This window comes from Eucyclogobius newberryi, unplaced genomic scaffold (assembly GCF_026437365.1).
Source record: "Eucyclogobius newberryi isolate DKJ021-1_F unplaced genomic scaffold, fEucNew1.0.hap1 SCAF_1, whole genome shotgun sequence".
NCBI lineage: Eukaryota > Metazoa > Chordata > Actinopteri > Gobiiformes > Gobiidae > Eucyclogobius > Eucyclogobius newberryi.
In genome coordinates, this window is record NW_027315723.1 from 9,206,342 (window position 1) to 9,222,367 (window position 16,026).

General features: G+C 39.1%; 1 protein-coding gene across 5 annotated transcripts in view; it reads right to left on the reverse strand.

Annotated features, from left to right (window-relative positions):
- Positions 1-16,026, reverse strand: part of kcnh7 (potassium channel, voltage gated eag related subfamily H, member 7) — a 55,279-nt gene that overhangs the window by 23,247 nt on the left and 16,006 nt on the right. For 3 of the 5 annotated variants that reach the window (XM_072459883.1, XM_072459853.1, XM_072459838.1), the window contains exons 3-5: positions 5,530-5,682; positions 1,505-1,984; positions 91-111 (exon numbers count right to left, since the gene is read on the reverse strand). In XM_072459883.1, the coding sequence (XP_072315984.1) occupies positions 91-111; positions 1,505-1,984; positions 5,530-5,682 (654 nt within the window). The remainder of the gene's footprint in view (positions 1-90; positions 112-1,504; positions 1,985-5,529; positions 5,683-16,026) is intronic. The other 2 variants (XM_072459892.1, XM_072459874.1) reach the window with 1 other exon arrangement.

Here is a 16,026-nt window from a genome sequence, read left to right on the forward strand (position 1 = left end):
AACATGCAACAAGCAAGTTTTTTACGCTACATTTATCTCCAATAAACGTGCCGGATTGTAAAAACTGGGGATGCACAAGGCTGTAATTACCTTTGATATTGCGACCATTGTCTGTTTTCGGCGTCAGAGAAGAAAGAGAGAAGGGGTGGAGGTAAGAGAAGGGTTTCTATGATGACAAATGGTGCCTGGCATTAAACCCCTGCTGTTGTCCCCATGCACAATTCATTACAGTGAAGTGGACATATTACACTGTCAGCCACTAGGAGCCATTTGAATGAAAATAAGGAGGGCTCATGAGCCGACCAGCCCAGAGAAAACCAGGATGGTCTTAGCCACTTCTCCACTTGACAAAATGAGGGCCACAAGGCTAACGAGTGGTTGAGACTCTGGGGAAGATCGATTGCTCACCATACAGACAGCGACTGGCCATTACACTGATTGAAGAGACTGACATGTCACATCTAATCTCCCATAACTTCACACCATTTTTTTTACAAATCTACTATACATAAATATACTGGTTGAACTACACAATACAATTTACAAAAGGAAAAAAAACCTCCAGTGGGACAGGTGCGTACATACACATCTGGACAAACTTCAGAAAGAAGAAATCTTTCACACACTGTCTTCGTTGTAGAACTAGTGATTTTGTTTAGAAAATTGCAATGTTTCTCTAACACCTCTACAGTGGCAAGAAAATACCCATAAGGTTATATCATAACTTGTGGGTTATTTCATAACGTGTGTATCCACTCATGTGGTCTATGTACGGTACTGCCTTTGTGGATTGGCATAGGTGGAGAAAACTACAGGAAAACTAAAACAAAGAATAAGTGCGCACAAAAGTACAATTTGCAGAAATGACTGAGAGCACCCGGTGGCTGCTCATTTTAATGAAGCCCACCATGATGTGAGTGCACTTTGGTTTGTGGGAATAGAGCTGGTCCCTCCTCCTCCTCCAAAAGGAGATGACCACGACAAGCTTCAAAAACAAAGAGAAGCTTACTGGATTGAAACACTACATCCTATGCACCTAAGGGACTCAATAATGAACTGATTTTAAATATGTTTTTGTAAAATGTTGCTGTTAAAGTACACTGTACCCAGCCTAGCTTTGTGTCTCTGTGTATATAAGGAAATTTATATATTTTGGCTGGTCATCTATGTCCATTTCACATGTCTACTTTATAGAAAAAATTAAATGCATGTATATATTTTTTGTGATATGTTTTGTGATATAATTCTTATGCATTTAGCTGTCATTCATTGCAACTATGTTTGAGAGCTTCATGTGGCGTTACCAGCCACACCCTATTTAAGATGGATTCTCATCCACAAATAACTGTTGGCCTGATGAAGGAAATGGGCGGAAATGTTGCAATTTTGTGAATAAAATCACTGGTTCTGCAAGGAAGATAATGGAAGAGATTTCCTTTCTTACACTACAAAAATATAAAATACACAAGCTGAACCATATATTTAGCTCAACTTGTTGTCGTACCTTCACTGGCATGTCTGTCCCTGAAAATCCTCCTGTGGGAGTTGGAACCAAAGCCCTCCATGTCGTGCACTGAGGAGGCCCGGCGAATGCTACAAACACTTTCTCTGGACGCATTGGGGGTGAGGCCTGGGATGGAAGGGGCGGCTGTCAGGGTATCATCCTGACTGTTGCCCTGTGTCATTACTTCCTGTTCAGGGGAAATCCGGTCCCAGGGGCCCTTGGGTGAGGAATGGTCCAGAGGCCCAGACACAGGGGTGGAACAATGGCTGGGGGCGATCAGGGCGCGAGTGTCGTTGGCGTAGGACGGACTGCAACTCTCTCGAGTGGTAGGAAGCTGGTAATCCCGTGTGACCACTGAGCCATCACTGTGCTGAGGGGAGTCCACCATGACAGCATCAGGGTCCTCCTGTGGAAGGGACTGTTTACTGATCCCAAGCAGAGGTAATGCCGGCAGACGGAAACGGAAGAATCTACCTTTACCTGGAAAATTACAAATAAGAAATGAAGTATTAACAATAATGAAAAAAAACGTTTGTCTGCTTCAGTAATGACTGAACCTGATCAACCCACTCTGACCTGTTTAAGGAGAATGTTCCAAGCTGTGATGAAACGGTACTCAAAACTGAGGCAAATATCTTGTTGTTTTCCAAAAATGATGAGAAGCCTGCCAATGCAGCTACTGTAAAAGGAGCCGTGTAGATCAAAACAAATGCTTGTTTTGCCTGAGGCAATAGTTCAAACTTCAATTTCCTTCAATTATTCATGAAAGAGGACAATCCCTGACAACACCGCCTAATAACAGGGTCTATAGCTCCAACACTTCTATAGGAATAATGTGCGGTGACCTACTCAATATGCAGCACATGAAACATGTTTATAGGCATTAACTGAATCATCTAAAAAAAGTGTGTGAATAGAATCAGAAGACTTTATAAATTCCTTAAAAGGCAATTAATTTCGAAACACGCATACACACAACAAGTACATGCCATGACAGTTCACATTCAGGCTAGATAAGAGAGAAAAAGTAAAGAAATAAATATACAAAAACACACACACACACACACACACACACACACACACACACACATGACTTCAATCTGGCATGTTTACTTCATGTATGTTCATTAACATGTACTGTCCCAACAAAATAAACAATTAAGAAAGTATAGATATAGTTCTGTAACATAATATAATGTTCGAAATGGACAATGTTAACTTAAAGTTTCAAATCTTCTGTCTCTAAGGCTTTCTTCGGAATAATACATCTTGTTTTTACAAAAGCAAGATAGTGAGAATAATATAAGCATAAGTGAAATTGCTATGCAGGCATTATGTAAATTTGAGTAGTGAAATTTCACTGTATTTGACAGCTCCATTCTTGTGCATAACAGCAGGATGGCGGCAAAGAATTTGGACACAAAAGGAGATAAAATAGAATGAATTCTCAATGTCCATGGGAGAAAACATACATTTTTTATCTTGCACGGTGCTTGTTTTATTCAGATGAGACTGGCACGGAGGAGACAGAAACTAATTTCAGACACAATGCTTCGGTCACTATGCTTAACTCAGCCACCTGCTAACAAAACAGACATTATGATTTAATTAGTTATTTAGAAAGCAGCAAATCTGCACAGTTTGTCTGTTCAAATGACATTTTATCAATGTAATGAATGGAGCCTGAATGTTCACAGGCACAGGCCTAATCACTGTGCCTGGAGGATAAACACGAATACCACAGATTCTTTAATTAGCCCATAATTCAGTCACGCTTTAAAGAGGTGGGCAGGAAACAAGCAGATGTACATATTTCTAACTATAATGTTGAAAACACCAAACTGCACAGGCATCTTGAGCCCTGGAGAGCTGTTTGTGTGAGGTACCTATCTCAGCTACCACAGCTCTCACGCTTTCCCTGCTAAAACTCAGCCTCACCCGACCAGTGGACGCACACAAGCCCTTGTTGCTATGATACCGGAAAGTATTATTTGCATTGAATATTAATTGGGCAATCAGATCCTGGTGTTGTGAAGGGAAGGTCTTTTTGTAATATGAGCATGAATCAGATGTCAAGAGAATTCGAGCAGGGAAAAGCATCTTTGACTAAGATTGTCTTTTTCTGTCCAGCTCTTGTTTGTACAGACCAGACTCTTTCGGACAATGTGAAGCTCATTTATATTCATTGAGCTTACCTTTAGGACTGTTTGCATGGGCTCTCACTACTCCTATTATTCAACCGCGCCTGAGAATAACATGAAATCTGCAGCATTCCCACTTGCACTCATTTACTGTATATCAAGATATTACAGTGAACACTAATCTCTTGATTTCGGCTTCATTAGAGAGCTGCCAACAATGTGGCTATCTACAAGTTGGTTATGATTCACAATGTGCTGTATCCAATTAGTATTTTAACCATTTGTTTGTTCAATAAACAAAGGGATGTTTTTGTCATAAAGCCTCACATATATTTTTTATTTTACTGGTATTTGCCCCTGTACTTCCTCCAATATAGTAACTCTCTTTACATTTACATATTATGGTTAAAAACTGGTTGGCATGAGGCTCCATCATCACAATTTGATAAATAGAACCACTTCATGCATGGCTGCACGTTCCACATAAGCTCTGTATAATTGATCACCCGCTTGTACCTTCAACATCCAGCTGTTTTTGCACAGAACTAGGGTTATCAAACGTGTACATCCAGATAGCAATCAATACTAAAACTAGAATCGAAACTAGACACTCAATTGAACAAGAGGAATTGTTTGCTGAATAGTTTTGCAATGGTCCTCGTTAGAAGAAGTCAAATCAAAGGATAACGTTAAATGACCACAATTATTTTTTTTGTCAAAAATGGCATATCAAGCCTTTTCTTTTTGTATAAATGCAGTTAAAATGTTTAGTTATGGAAAAAAACATATAAGTTACAGTATCTATAGAGGAATGGCTTAACAAATAAAACGAGATCCCACAATTTGCGCTTTCAGCAGCAAGAATACATGACGCTTATGCCAAAAATGCATGTGCATGGGATAATCTGTTTGAGAAACTTCAACTCCCAAATGTTTAACAACCCGTACTGTCTGAGATTTTAAGATGATAACACCTAACCCTGGAAATCGGCCATGTTTGTTACTGGTGTGCTAGATGTGCATAGAGCTACATTAGCTAAAACAATGTAAAAAAGTAGACAAAAAAATCATACATTTATCAATCTATAGTGTTAGAATACTTTTTTAATGAATGCTTAGTTTAGTAATTATAAAGAATGCTTAGCGGAAATGGGATAGTAAATAACTTGCTAGATCTACAATAAAAAAATATTTTACAGGGACCTTTTAAATAAAAAATAAAATATGAAATAATGAAATAATGAAATAAATTTACAGGCGAAACATTTCACCCCACATAGAGGTTGTTTATACTCTCGACACTTGCTGTCTATAAAAGCAGACCGACTGTTAGGGCCTTATCCAATTACAGCGAGTCTTTGTGACCCATAGTCCTTGTGCTGCTGTTTTATATGTCACAGCACCACACAAGCCTCCACAGGGTCAGCAGTTCATCAGGCCGTGCTGGCAGCCTTTGAGATATAAATGGGCCAGGCCTTTTGAGTAAGTGCTAAATTAACCAATCAGCATCTGATAAAAGCTGATGTCAACCCACCAAAAATCTGCCCGAGTATCTCCTCTGGAGCTGCAGCCTGGAGATTTGTGTGAGTGGGAAGTGAACACCAGAGATGGAGTAACAGAGAGAGACTGAGTATAAAGTCATGGCTAGGACTAAACTAATGGGGTTGCCAATATTCTTTTCAGAGTAGCCAATGGCCGCTAAGTTATGCAGATATTTTCCAGTCACTATTTAGGGTGAAGTAGGTTACGTTACACAATATAACAATTTGTCTGTACAGGGTACTGATGTAAAAATGTATCTAAAGCGATGATTTTTAGACTTTTTCTTTCCCTTCTCTTTCCCTGACCGATCTGTAGTTTTCTAAGTGTGGCGTGTGTACTTACGGTCAGCTTTGGGCGGAGAGGTGTTGTTGAGCTTCTCCAGAGAGTCGCTGCTGCCCTCCTCCATGACGTAGTCAAAGTTGATGATGAACATCATGACCACGCCCTCCTCGTTCTTCACAGGGATGATGTGAGTGGCACAAAGGAACTTTGAACCTACCACACAAAATTGAATAGGTTACAAAAGGGCCAGTAAAGCTTGAGATTTAATGGCCTTGCTGCATGAACTCCTGCAATCATTTCTAAGCCCCTTAAATTTGAGGGCCAGGAATATAAAAGCATCCTACTCTAATTGAACTAGAGCATAATAGCAGCATCTTAACAGTATGAACACTTCAATTAACAATTTAACATTGAAATGTACTATTTCAGATAAGGTTGTGACTGGTCTGTTAAGGAAACTGATGTGAATGGGGTGCATGGCCAGTGAGAGGGAGATGGTTTGACGGCTGCAGACGTGGCCTCTTTAAATGTAGTTCAAATGTTGACATTAGTTTAACTGTTGAAATTATATTAAATGTTAACATTAGTTTAAATGTTGACATTAGCACATTTTACACTGTGAATATGCATAGACTGTAAGCTTCTGTTTTGGCAGGGAGTTGTAAAATAATGCAGGACTACCCGATATATTTGATACCTAAACTGGATCCACAATTTATATCAAATGTGAAATGGATTTATGAATCTATTTAATTAATTTATTTCCAAGGCATTGTGTTTAAATAGCCATTAAATATAGAGCAAGATTGAAGTATCAACACAGATTCCTGTTACCGGTATATGCAAAACTTTCGCAGCAATCTTTATGGCAATGGACCCAATTTCTCATCATTCTGAAACCCATGTATAGGTGTTGTGTTCAATTCTCATAATTTCAGATGGCGGGCAGAAATATTTGAAGGAGATGACAAAACAGAAAATCCACAAATGTTGATCCTATAATTTATTGTTTGTGACTTGCCATATTAATCTTATAACATAAAGTCTTCTCAACTGACAACAATCATAGCTTTTTGAAGCTAGCATGACAAAATAATTTAACTTTTGTTTGTTTATGGTGAGACATTGACCTTCGTGTTTGTGGAAAGGCTCAGATATTAACCATACACCAGAATAACAAATGCAATCTGACTATTAAACAAATGTAAAGTACCTTTGAACTATAGGGATTCTAAAACAGTGAACACAACAATGTAGCAGTATCAGGTCCAGTGTTTTACTGAATGAAATGCCTGTGAATGGGATTTAAACCACATGAACAAGCTGCTCTCTGGAAGACCCTCCGTCTCACGTTTCAGTCCTTATGTCCTGTTGTCGCCATAAGTATTTATAACTCCACCAGCAGGGAGCCAGCAAGAAAGAGATAGAGACACCACTGCTCCAAATGTACAGTATGCCTGCATTCCCTCTGAAATTCACCACTGCAAAATAATTGGACATTAATTTATATGGCCTCCATATTCCGGCTCCATTGTGAAGCTGGTAATAGGATGCAATTGTGCAGAGAGCGTCGTATAGTTATTTGGCTGGGCTTTGATGTATGTATTGGGGAGCCCTGGTTCCACTGGGCTAAGCACTATGTTGCCCCTAATAGTACATCAGTGTCACAGTCAGAGGCTGGAATCATTAGTTCAAGTCACACCCACTGGGGGCTTACAGCGTAACGCCTTCCCCTCCAGTCATTGCCAATATTCACAACAATTGCCTTAGGAATCTAACTACAAAGACCTGCTTCATTGCGATTCATCCATACTGTTCAAACTTCTATTGGAAAGAACAGGGGAAAATGCATTGAAGTATATGACTGATACATTGAGGTAAATAGAAAAGTATAGAGTGCCTCAGTTGCTATGGTGATATCTTGAACGTTGGCAAACACAGCAAATTTTAATATACCAGCTACTTTACTCCCCAAGACCTCTGCTGCTTTTGGACACACTGAAATGAATAATTACATTGTGTATATATATATATATATATATATATATATATATATATATATATATATATATATATATATATATATGTGTGTGTGTATGTGTACAAAATTGTATGAAAAAGCAGATCTGTGTATGACAAATATAATACACAAACACAGTTGGTACAAAAAGTGCCAAGAGGAGTCAACTGAAACTTACTATTTAACTGTGTGTATGTGTGTGAACACAAACTAAAAATACGCCGCTTGGAATCCATAGGCATTTATAATTCATAAGAGTATTATGTTCTAGAAGCATAATGACTCCACTTGTTTGGAATGTTTGCGTGTGAAGGGAGGGCCTCAAAGTCAATGGAGGGCAAGTTCTTTTCCAAGTATAAACTTCTTCTTTGTAACTCTTCATGTTTGTTATCATATTGTTTTAGTACTAAAACAAGGCACAATTTAAACATTTTTCACAAAGTATGGCAATACATTAGGATGAAGTTCACAGGAGTGTCAACATTTGAGAGAAGACAACTGAACTGCTAAACTAATACAAGAATCCCATACATTTCAGAACATAAACTACTGGCTTAGTAAGGTCATTCTCTATGATAATTGTGACAATTGAAACAACAATTTTGTTGCAAGTTTCAGTTGCAATTAAGTTTGCAGTCCTATGTTGTACTGTCACAAATTCAATTTTGAATCACATGCACTTAAAATATTTCTCTCTTGAGAAATAGTACAGGCCATGAAACTGTACAACAAAGACTAATAGAATGTATGTTGTAAATATTTGGATGCACAAATCCCCTGACATGTCACATTATCGAGTTGAAGGTGTTGATCCTTGACATTTTTCAAGCAGGTGTGAGAAATTTGTCTGCGTATAGTTTGACAAAGCACATGATAACAACCTCTTGTACCACTGTGTTGTACCACTCTCTTGTACCACTCTGAAGGCATGTGTTCAAAGGCCAACCCATGTGTGTGAGCACAGTGCACAGTAATGCACCCTATCACAGTATAATATTTTCTATTTTTCACCTCATTTACTCCATATTATGTGTTTTAGAACTGCTTTGCACATCCGAGTAGAAAATAGCCATATTTCTTTTTCCCTGCAAGGCGCATTGTGCTCATTTGATTTTTCCATTACTCTGAGACATAAGAGTGTGTGATGAAGCACAGAGAATGGACTCGTTTTAAAGACCGTGTAACCATGATTCTCTGACTGAAGAGACTATCTCTTCACCCAGTTACATATTCCATATGTACGGGAGCTGACCCATGTCAGGTGACGTGGATAATTATTTAAGACATACTACCTGTGAGGTGGCTGATGAGGCTATAATGGCACATGCGTGCCTTGCCCTCATTTATAATATTTTGATGTATCGACCGGACTCGAGCTGGAGAGTCTCTTCACTCAGAGTGCCATGGTTACATACTGTTATTCTCTATCGTGTTTCTCCACCCAGTTACATATTCCATATGTGCGGAACCCTTTAGGACACACCGCAAGGGGATCAGGCAAGGTGCAATTCGAAGCTGTTGTTCCCCGTCAAGTTTAGAATAAAATTTAAAATCCTCCTTCCAACTTACAAAGCCATAAATGACATGGCCCCATCCTACCGCAAAGATGCTATAGTACCATATCATCCAAACAGAGCACTTCACTTTCAAAATATTGTACTTCTGATGGAAGAGTCTTTAAAAGCACATTAGGAGGTAGAGCGTTTTGCTACCAAGCTCCTGTGTTTAGGGATGCATACCTAAACCCACGTTCAGGTTCAAGTCCATATTCGAATCCAGAGGTTTAGGTTCAGGTCCGGACCTAATGAGTCCGGCTGAACTCATGCCATTTTTGCATAATGTTACAACAGCAAAACACAAGCTACTTGGCTAAATTAAGACACTTGAAAAAGGATGACTATCAAACACAAGGCTTAACTGCAGATTGAAATAAACTCAACTTGTCTGCTTTATTTACTGTTTTTCACTTTAAACTTACAAATCACAAGCTACAGTTAACACACATTCATGTGTTTTACTTGAGGAACAACTTCTGAACAAGAGCATGTTGAGTATTGTTGACAGAGTCAGTCTGGGTCAAGGGTCAAAGCAGCTGTTTCATCTGATACAATGTTTTGCCTTTAGACATATTTCCACTCTTTAATTTTGCAGATCCTTGGGCATCAAAAGTCAGGTAAAAACCTTCAAACAGACAATACACCAGTGTAAATAATTAAGTCAGTGTAAAATAACAGAGTTACAAAAACTAGCATAAAAGTAAACTTGAATCACTATAAAGCAATCAACTAAGCAGTATCAAAAGTAGAATATGAAAATATTTTACACGGCCCTCAGAGGCGACTTTCGGCCCTCTGAGGCGACTGTTGTTGTGATTTTGGGCCTTACAAAAATAAATTGAATTGAATTGAAAATAATACATCATATTAGCAGCATTAAACACCAGACCATATTTAACAACTGTAGAATACAAATACAAAATACGATAACAAAATATAAACTCCAATCAATGAATGCAGCAATTAAGCAATATTACTTTGACTTAGTATTTACTTAATACCAAATACATCACACCACAGCATAACACTTAAGTTATTTCATTCATATACACCCAGACCAAAGACCCAGACAAGACCACGCTGACCCCGCCCCTTTAACACGCAGCCACGCACGCAGCACATTAACAATCACAACATCGCACGCGGCGGCCACAGCTTAAAACAGTTCAAATAAAGCCAGCGATCTCACCGGCTTCCCTTCAGTGTTTACATGTGGATACACGATTCCGCGCTGTCTCTCACATCTTTACACTTATTTCGGCGGCTTCAACTTATGCCCGGAAGACGCGTGCGTCGCTAATTAGGGTCCGTGTGCGCTATTGACAGCGGCGCATGGCAGTGTTTACGTCTTTTCCAGCGCCTGTCCATGTTAAAGAGGTCGACACAGTCTTTTCGTTTAAAACCAGGCTTAAAACGTTCCTCTTTGAAATAGCATATGGTCAGGCCAGTTAGGAACAGAAATAAAATCGTACAGTGTCCTAGCTACGCTGCCCTAGGAGCAGGAGCAACTATGCTGGGTGAAGTATGGCAGCTTGAGCACGTTTCTCTGCTTCAGACTACTTTTCCTATCAACAATATTTAATATTTATTTTCACTTGCAATCTGTTCATTGCTGTTCACATCTTGTTCTTCTTCCTCCACTTCCCCGAGGGGAGTGGAACAGGCACATCGATGACCTGTGGATCCAGATGCTCCTCAACTGCCTGGAGAAATGGTCTCTACTCCAGATGAACGGTTCTTCATCTGCCTGGAAGGGCTGGTTCTCCTCCTGGGTGGTTCCAGCTCCACAGTTTATCTGCAAATAGAAGTGCGTCCGCTTGTCCGTCTGAGGGAGTCAGATGTCTCCTTCACTGTGGAACTCCACAAGGTTTAAACTTTTTCCTAAGACATTTAGAAGCTTTATCTTGCCAAGAAGGAGGTTTTAAGGACAGCGGAGCTTGGGATATTTGTCTAAGGACACGGGATGCAGGGACATTACCAAGTCCCAATGAACATTGTTTAATCTGTTCTCACTATTGCCCTTTGAGGCAACCACGGTTAAGATTTCGGGTGTTACAAAAATAGATCAAATTGATATTGAATATTATTCAATTGAACAAGGCTAAATAATTGAAGGGTGAGCTTAAGACCCTTACATTTTTCTTTTAACAATAACATAAGTTATTATGATGAGACGGGTTCCATGGTAACACCGAGAGGGGTCAGAGACTTTGACAATGTCCACTTTCTTTTTGCAACAAACCGCTTTGTGAGGAACAAAAAAAGCTTAGATAGATAGGATTATCTTATGGCACAACCTATCTCCTCCTTCCGCTCCTTGCACCGATTCCCTCTCTATCCTCTCCTCTCTCTTTTGAGCATATGCGTTCAACGGCTCCACTGCTGGCTCATGCTGTGCACTACAGCGTGTGGACAGCTGTGTGCTCCCGTTTAAACTTATGGATAAGCAGCCAAAAGTGGTATGTGGTGCCCCAACTGTTTGCGCACTGACCTTAGCTTGCGGTTTACAGGCACTGATGTGGACCTGTGTGTGTAACAAACTGGTCGTTCAACACGTTTTGTCCCAGTCAGTTGCAATGCCAGACAATAAACTTTCATTACATACAGGGCTTCAGGATCGTCCGGCTTTGAGATCGACTGGTAGATCTCGATTGACGTAATGAGGATTCCTGCTATATATCACTATTGTATTGAGAATCCCCCAAAATATTGAGATGTTCTTTTGTGCCAGTATTACTGTGACGGGGTTCTCACTATGTTAAAAAATATATGCCGTTGCCAGAACGGTGTTTGTGCAAGGTTTTTAATCGTGCAAATTCCCAATACAGAAATTTTGTGGATAACACAGACGAACAACAGCGGCGACGGTCAGGGAAGGAGGGAAAGGAGATGAACTAGTAAGTGTTTGGCGCACGTGTGGGTGCGGGGCTTAGGTCAGAGATGATGCCCCAATGCCCCCAGCCCACTTCAAATGTGTAAAAAATCTGTAGGGGTTTGATGTCTGTAATACAACCTTCAATTTACATGCATCAATTACAAACCTAATTGGGGTCTGGAGACGTTCAACCAAGAAGTCATATCATTTTCTGTATTCTGGTGAATATTGGATTCAATATTATTAAACTAATTTCACAGTTTAATATGAGTGCCCCCTACATTTTCTTGCTCCGCCCCTGCTCCAGCATCTCCCGAAACCCTTCTCCTGCTCTTTCACAGAACAGATTGAGGCTCAAGAAAACACTACAGGCTACAAACTATTGACACTTTGTGTTGTATTTATAAAAACAATATTTTTTTTTACTTTTGTAAGAAGTTGAACCACTTTGGCTTTGGTGTGGTGTGAGCTCAGTAGTTCACCACATCTGCTGGGCGAATCGCACATCTTGTGCTGCTTCATGGCTTCTAAATGAATATGAAGCCAATATCCATTATCTAAAGATATATGCTGATCAAAACCGTTCCCAGCCTCTGATCTCCCTGCGTCTGTTTAAACAATGAGTTGTATAGCTGCCCCTGCACATCTAAAACTTACTATGGTGAAAGAGAGAGCACAGAGCAGTGAAGATCGAGTCCTTGCTGGTTTTGAATTGATAAAGAACTAATGACAGAGTGGTGTTGACACACTGTTTAATTGCAAAAGGAACAGAACTTTAGTACAGTACGTCAGTAGCTCAGTGGTAGAGTGGTTCGACTCCCCGAACGGTCAGAGCGGTCTGATCCACTGGCCCGCAGGTTGGCGGTGCGATCGCAGCTGCCTCATGTGAATACTGCCGTTGTGTCCTTGGGCAAGACACTTAACCCAACTCGCCCCCCAGTGTCTGCGTACATCTGGGGTGTGAATGGGTGACTGGTTCCTTGATGTGAAGTGCTTTGAGTACCTTGACGGTAGAAAAGCATATATAAATGTGACCATTTACCATTTGGGGGCCCTACGCTGAGAATCTCAGCGTAGGGCAGCCAAACGGCCCTGCCTTAACACTCACTGCACGTTATATGTGTAATGTTATGTTATTTTCACATTTTGATTGTGATTTCAGTCTGTTACGGTTAGAAAAATATAATTAAAAATAAAATAAGGTAGTGAAGAAAGAGCCTTATTGTCATTAATAAACAACATTCTATTGACTATTGAAAATCCAACACATTTTTCTGATAGTTTAAACAATCATTTAACAAAATAAATGTCAAATCACAACTTTTGAGTAATTGACATGGATTTGGGCAACTGTTTACAATATGACTGCAAGGTATTAAAACTTCACCAAAATTGTCAAAATGTGTAAAATTAGACAAACATTTTAGAAAAAATCCTCAATATCATTATGTGCACTATGTTTTAGTGAAATGTCTAGTCTAACTTGAATGATATGCATTACAATATTTCATCATTTTTAATAAACACTATTTTGCTATATTTTTTTGGTACATTTAATAGTTGAAATATATTTTATAGGGTACTGTCTAACTTTACTTCTCTGTTGAAGGATCCACAACCTGCTTGTCTCCATGGAGATGTTTTGGCTTTGTCTGCAATGTTCCACAGTAAGGCATTGAAATTCACATATCTCCATGGAGGCAAGCAGGCCAAGTTACAGGTACAGAGAGGTGACCACATTCACAGTAAGAATGCAAGTTTTCAAGGTATTTTTGAGCAGTATAAACACCACCTTTAATACCAAACAGTGGAGCTTTCTAGATGAAGCAGTAACATCTCCATGGAGCAGAGCCTCGATCAGAAAAGTTACATAGTCCACCATTTAACTAAACAATGTATATGACTTAATTAATCTGTTATTGTGTCAAAAATAAAATACCAGATAAGAAGTAGGTAAATTACATTTACATTTCAATAATTAAGATACAACTTTGTGTTATTATAAATATATTTACCATCTTGCATTCTCTCTATCGAGCAGCTCAACCAAACACTAGTGACATTTACCATCTACAACTGCGGCTGATCCTGCCTCACACATGAAAACATAGAAGTTCACACTTAGCTTGCCAGTAGTATAAATTAGCACAATGTTTTCTGTCCAAATAAATGTATCAGAGAGCAACGGAGGCCGGTTTACATGCTGCGCTGTAATAGAAGCGCAAACAATCTCTGACCTGAATATTCATGGGGAGCACCTATCTGAACTTGATATACTGAGTTCCAAAGGCAAGCTCTATTGGAAAAAAAAATGTCACTGTGAGTCAGCAGCTTTCTCTGCTCCTGAACACCAGTCATGGATGGATAGACTGAAACGGAACAAGAAATACACTCTGTTCTTTTCGGGTGTCAAATCCTTGGAGGTGGAGGAAAATGCTGAGTGCAGATACTGATACAGGTTTAAGATCTTTTGATAAACACAACTCTGACAATCAAAATGCCCAAATCCCCAAGGCCAATCCAAAATACTGACTACCAGATTCTAATCAAGACTAAAGCTGATATCAAATGAGTTATCATAATGCCACCTAGACATGAACAAGTACTATACAGGAAAAAAAACTCACATAAATCTATCTGAGCTGGTATATTCCATTGTCAGCATCGAGCATCAAGCTTTTTTTTGTCCTTAAATTTAGTTTGAAATGTTAGAAAAGTAGATCCTCTTTCAAACAGGTATCAATGGACCCTTTCAGGACTTAACATGTATTTTGTCATTTGTAGACAGCACAGACAAAGCAAAGCCAATATCTAACTTCCAGCTACACTTTCTAAAGTTCACTACTTTATGTTGGATTTGTGGTGCTTGATAAAAAAAATATTCAAGCAGCAAAAATATACTGAAATGGGCAGATTGAAATTTTTCCTGAATAGTTTTTGAATCGTCATGATCTTTAGAAGTAGTATCTGGTAAAAATGCTATTCAGATTTATTTGCCACTACTACTATTCCATAGTACAACAAGGCCAATAGAAAGGATAACTACATCGACTTTCAAGCTTTCTCCCCAAAATCTAAATTGTGTTTACATTTTTTATTTTGTTACATTGCTCCAATCTACGTCCACTACATGTGATTGATGCAGACGGACATAAGCAACTGGTCATAGCATAGTCATATGTCAAAGTCAGGCCTAAGATAAAGATTCATGGGGTGTATAGTTGTATCGATTGAAACATTTTCCACTCGACTTCATTTCCTGGCCCACCTGCATTAATAGAGCTAGCTGGTAATCTGCTGCTACACAGATGGCAAGGCAGGATGACAGCGCGGTGTGTCCAGGGAGAATATGCCAAATTACAGAGCGTTGTGCTTCTTTATTTTTGCAGACTAAAACTGTGAGGGTCAGTATCACAAAGCTCCAAGATATAGATTTGATTTTCTACAGAATGAGGAAAAGATTGCTAAGTCCTTTAAAATGTTTTGTTTACTATGTCTGATAGTCACATAAAAAAAAAACAGGAATTGGCAGATGGATACAAGCAGCGGGCTCATACAAAAAAACACTTTGGAAAGCCTAGATTTCTTTGACAGCCCTGGTAAAAAAACAAAAAAACTGTACTGTAACTTAATCAATACTAAACCTAAGAAAAAAAAATTGCATTTCTTTATTTTTAATTAAAAAAAATCTGTGAACCTTAGCAACATTGTGAACTATTTTAAAGTGTGCTATATGTAACTTTCTGGTAGAGGGTTCACAGCATGCTTGTCTTAATAGAGATATTATTGCGTTGCCTGGAATGTTCCACAGTATTGCATTAATAAGTATAATAGTACATGCAGCTGCTCATAACACTTAACATAAAACTGCCTTGAGATTAGAAAAAAAAAATGGCTTTAAATGATTTGTCCTGGAGGCTTGGAGTTTGCAAAGAAGTTCATCCTGTGGTTTCATGATTTGAGTCTGGCCTATTCCCTCGGAGCTGTACAGTCAGGGTACAAGGCCTAAATCATGCCTCAAACATGAATGCACAAAGATGCTCTTTTTTCTGTTTGAAGTAAATCAGGCCTAAAAATATATTTGCTGTCTAGACTGGGCATTATTA